This window comes from Malus domestica, chromosome 09, assembly GCF_042453785.1.
Source record: "Malus domestica chromosome 09, GDT2T_hap1".
NCBI lineage: Eukaryota > Viridiplantae > Streptophyta > Magnoliopsida > Rosales > Rosaceae > Malus > Malus domestica.
In genome coordinates this window covers 9,448,032-9,451,344 of record NC_091669.1, presented here as the reverse complement: position 1 = coordinate 9,451,344, position 3,313 = coordinate 9,448,032, and the positions used below count along the sequence as shown (strand labels likewise).

At 43.6% G+C, this 3,313-nt stretch overlaps 1 protein-coding gene across 1 annotated transcript; it reads left to right on the top strand.

The window, feature by feature from the left end:
- Window positions 1–882: 882 nt before the first annotated feature.
- Window positions 883–3,313, top strand: LOC114826489 (uncharacterized). The gene is made up of 3 exons (XM_070805452.1): window positions 883–1,822; window positions 1,909–2,384; window positions 2,465–3,313. Exons 1-3 carry the CDS (start codon window positions 898–900, stop codon window positions 3,116–3,118), a joined length of 2,055 nt encoding a protein of 684 aa, XP_070661553.1. The 5' UTR covers window positions 883–897; the 3' UTR covers window positions 3,119–3,313.

Below are 3,313 nucleotides of genomic sequence, written 5' to 3'. Positions count from 1 at the left end.
GAGAAGCAGCAGCTGCAAAAATTTGATAGAGAAAAGGAGGCGAAGCTTTGTTGGATTTCTAGGCTGGGGAAGATTCCAGTTTTTGTAGCAACTTCAGTACTGGTGAATTGCTTGTATTTTTGTCCATAACGAAATTTTGGACTTTGAATTATTATTTGATCTATCATAATATGTTTGGGAACATATATAAGTGAATAAATAAGAAGGAAGATTTTGGGCCCTTGTGGGTGTAAAACAAAAAATGTTTAGGTTTTGTGAACAAAATTTGTTTATTTGGAGCAAGGTTTTGTGTTGAAGCTTTGTAGGTGAAGCTTTGGTGTTGAAGCTTTCTAGGTGAAGCTTTTTTAGGTGAAGCTTTGTAGGTGAAGCTTTTCGGGTGAAGCTTTTTGGATGAAGCTTTTGGGCCCTTGTGAAGCTTTGGAGGTGAAGCTTTTCGGGTGAAGCTTTTTTGGGTGAAGCTTTGTGGGTGAAGCTTTTTAGGGGAAGCTTTGTGGGTGAAGCTTTGGAGGTGAAGCTTTTCGGGTGAAGCTTTTTTTGGGTGAAGCTTTGTGGGTGAAGCTTTTTAGGGGAAGCTTTGTGGGTGAAGCTTTGGAGGTGAAGCTTTTCGGGTGAAGCTTTTTGGATGAAGCTTTTTTTTTTTTTTTTTTTTTTTTTTTTGGCGCTTGACACGGTCTTCATTTGCTTGTTTTGTAGTGACTGTGGAAGACGGATTGCTTTCTGATTGAGAAGGGTTCCGGCATCGCTTTGCACCATCTTCATGTGGGTAATATAGGAACTTCCTTATGTTTTGATCATGCATGTAGTGATAGAATTTGTTTCTTCTTATTGTAGATGTCAGAGCCTGGAAGTTCTAGTGATGAGGGCTCTTCTAGCTTTAGCTCTAAGTCTGAGTCTGCAATGTCGGAGTCTTCAGGGTCTTTGTTAAAGTCCGGTACTAGAGAAACATTGGATGATCTTCCCAACCGTCAAACTTTAGCTATTGCTAGTTCTTCCTCCATGGCGTTGGGTGAGGGGGTTGTTTTTGATGCCATACCCATAGTTCGCTCTGAGTTCACAGCAGACCATCTAAAGAATAACTTGTTAGATAATGAGAAGCAGGTTGAGGCGCTAAGGCAGTCATGTAATATCCCTCGTAGTGTAGGGATACGTTTGGTACATGATGAAGAATGGCCTTCTGAGCCTCCCCAGGGTCATGTTATGTTCTACACCCAGATATTACTGACTTTAGGGGTGAGACTACCTTTACATCCGTGGTTGCAAAAGATGTTATCTTTGATCGGATATGCACCTGGGCAACTCAATCCTGGTTTCTGGGATACTTTGATTGGATTTTATATCATTTGGATGGAGTGTGGGTTGTGTGAGCCTTCCTTCCATCAGTGGCGTTACTGTTACAAGATGCGCCCAGCAAAATCATGCACTGGTTATGCCGAGTGTGCATGTCGGAGTGAGAGAGAGCGTATTGTGTATGGTAAGAAAAAGGCATACTACACATGGAAAAACCGTTGGTGCTTTCTGTATAATGATTGGGAGTATGATAAGGGTGTCACGCCTGAGCGACGTGTGCTTACTCACTTCCAGACTGTAGGTTGTAACGTATCAACCGTTCGTACTATTTGCTATTTGTTGTGGTCTTTTCTTGCTTCTAACACTTTGCTTCATGTAGTGACGCGGGGCACCATCCAACTGTTTGGGCAGGAGCTATCTGACATAGAGAAGGTGTTGAGGGTGCCCAAAGAGGATAGACACTTAAGCAAGCTACGACCCTTATTTCGTCGGTACGGTTTTCAACCCTTAGTTTCCGAGAGCCAGGGACGATCGAGTAAGTTGTATCCTTCATGTAAACTTAGCTCAATTCCTTACTTTATTTGGAAAGTTGTATTTCTTATTTTGATTTTCCTTATGCAGTGGAGAAGGTAAGCAAGAAAACAGGGACTAGCACCCATAAAAGGAAAGCACCAGTGTTAGTTCCTTCGGAAGACATCCTACCGCATAAGAAAATTCATAAGTTCCGAGGGGAACCATCCGTTAGACCTAAGTCCCAAGATGGGGTCCTTAAGGGGCCTGCCTTTAGGAAGACTGGAGTCGAGACCGTTGATAATGCTACTGCCGTAGTTGCAGGAGAAGGGAGCCGACTGTTGCCTCATCCTCTTACTATGGAGCACACTGTCCAGGAAAGTGATCCTGGTTCCCGCCATGAGGGGAAAGGCAAGGAAAAAGCTGGCAGTGTCCCGTGGAAGGACTTGAGGGTTGCCACGCGGCCAAAGGATTTTGGGGATATCAACAATTGCTTGGCAGGGCGTCGATTCGCCTTCGATGAGCTCGGAGAGCCCTTAGCTAAGGATGAATCGGATTGCGACCGGATGTTGAAGCTGTCTTCATATGTGAGTGTTACTTTGTCATTTCCTTACTTTTTCCTCTTTATTATCATTATTTAGGTAGTGATGATCGTCTTGCCATGCAGGTCATGGCCGAGTATCACGACAGACTGCAAGAGGTTGAGCGGTACAAGGCAAAACTGAAGGAGAATAAGCAGCTTGTGGACGAGGCCCGAAGGAATAAGGGACTTTTGACTCAGGCTCTCCAACTGAAGGATGAAACCATGGAGAGCTTGAAAAGGCGAAATGGTGAGAACCTAAGGCTTAAGAAATTGTTTGAGGCAACTAAAAAACAGTTGGAGGTGGCTACCTTGGAAGTATCCAAGGTTAGGGGAGAATTGGATGGTGCCTTAGTTGAGATTTCTGAACTGGAGAAGAGCATTCCAACTGAAAGGGAGGCTGCTGTGCAAGAATACTTAAGTTCTTCGACCTTTCATCTTGCTATTAAACCCTACTGTGCTCAAGAAGCTCGCTTTGAAAAAAGGAAATGGATGGCCGTCCTTGATCGTTATGATGATGGGAGCATTCTTCGAAAATACCACGAAGATATAGATGAGCATCATCGAAAGGGCGAGACATTTGTCCTTGCTGTTGATCCTAGCAGCGAAGATGAGTCTGATAATGAAGGTAGTGCTGATGCACAGACTCAGCATGGTGAAGAGGATCTTGGGGATGCAGAGGATGATGGTAGGACGCGGAATGATACTGCCAGGGGTTCGGCTTCAGATGAGAATGAATAGCAGTGTCTTTACTATCTGCATGTATTCTGGATGTAGTAGTCTGATGTGTGTATAACATGTGCCCATGTTATAAGCTTGAGAGTTTTGGATTTTAGGTGTTTATGAGTGTTTGCACTATTATTAATGCATGTTTGGCTATGTATGAATAGATCTATTGTTTGGATATAAGCCATTGTTTGGTTGTTCCTTTCTTTG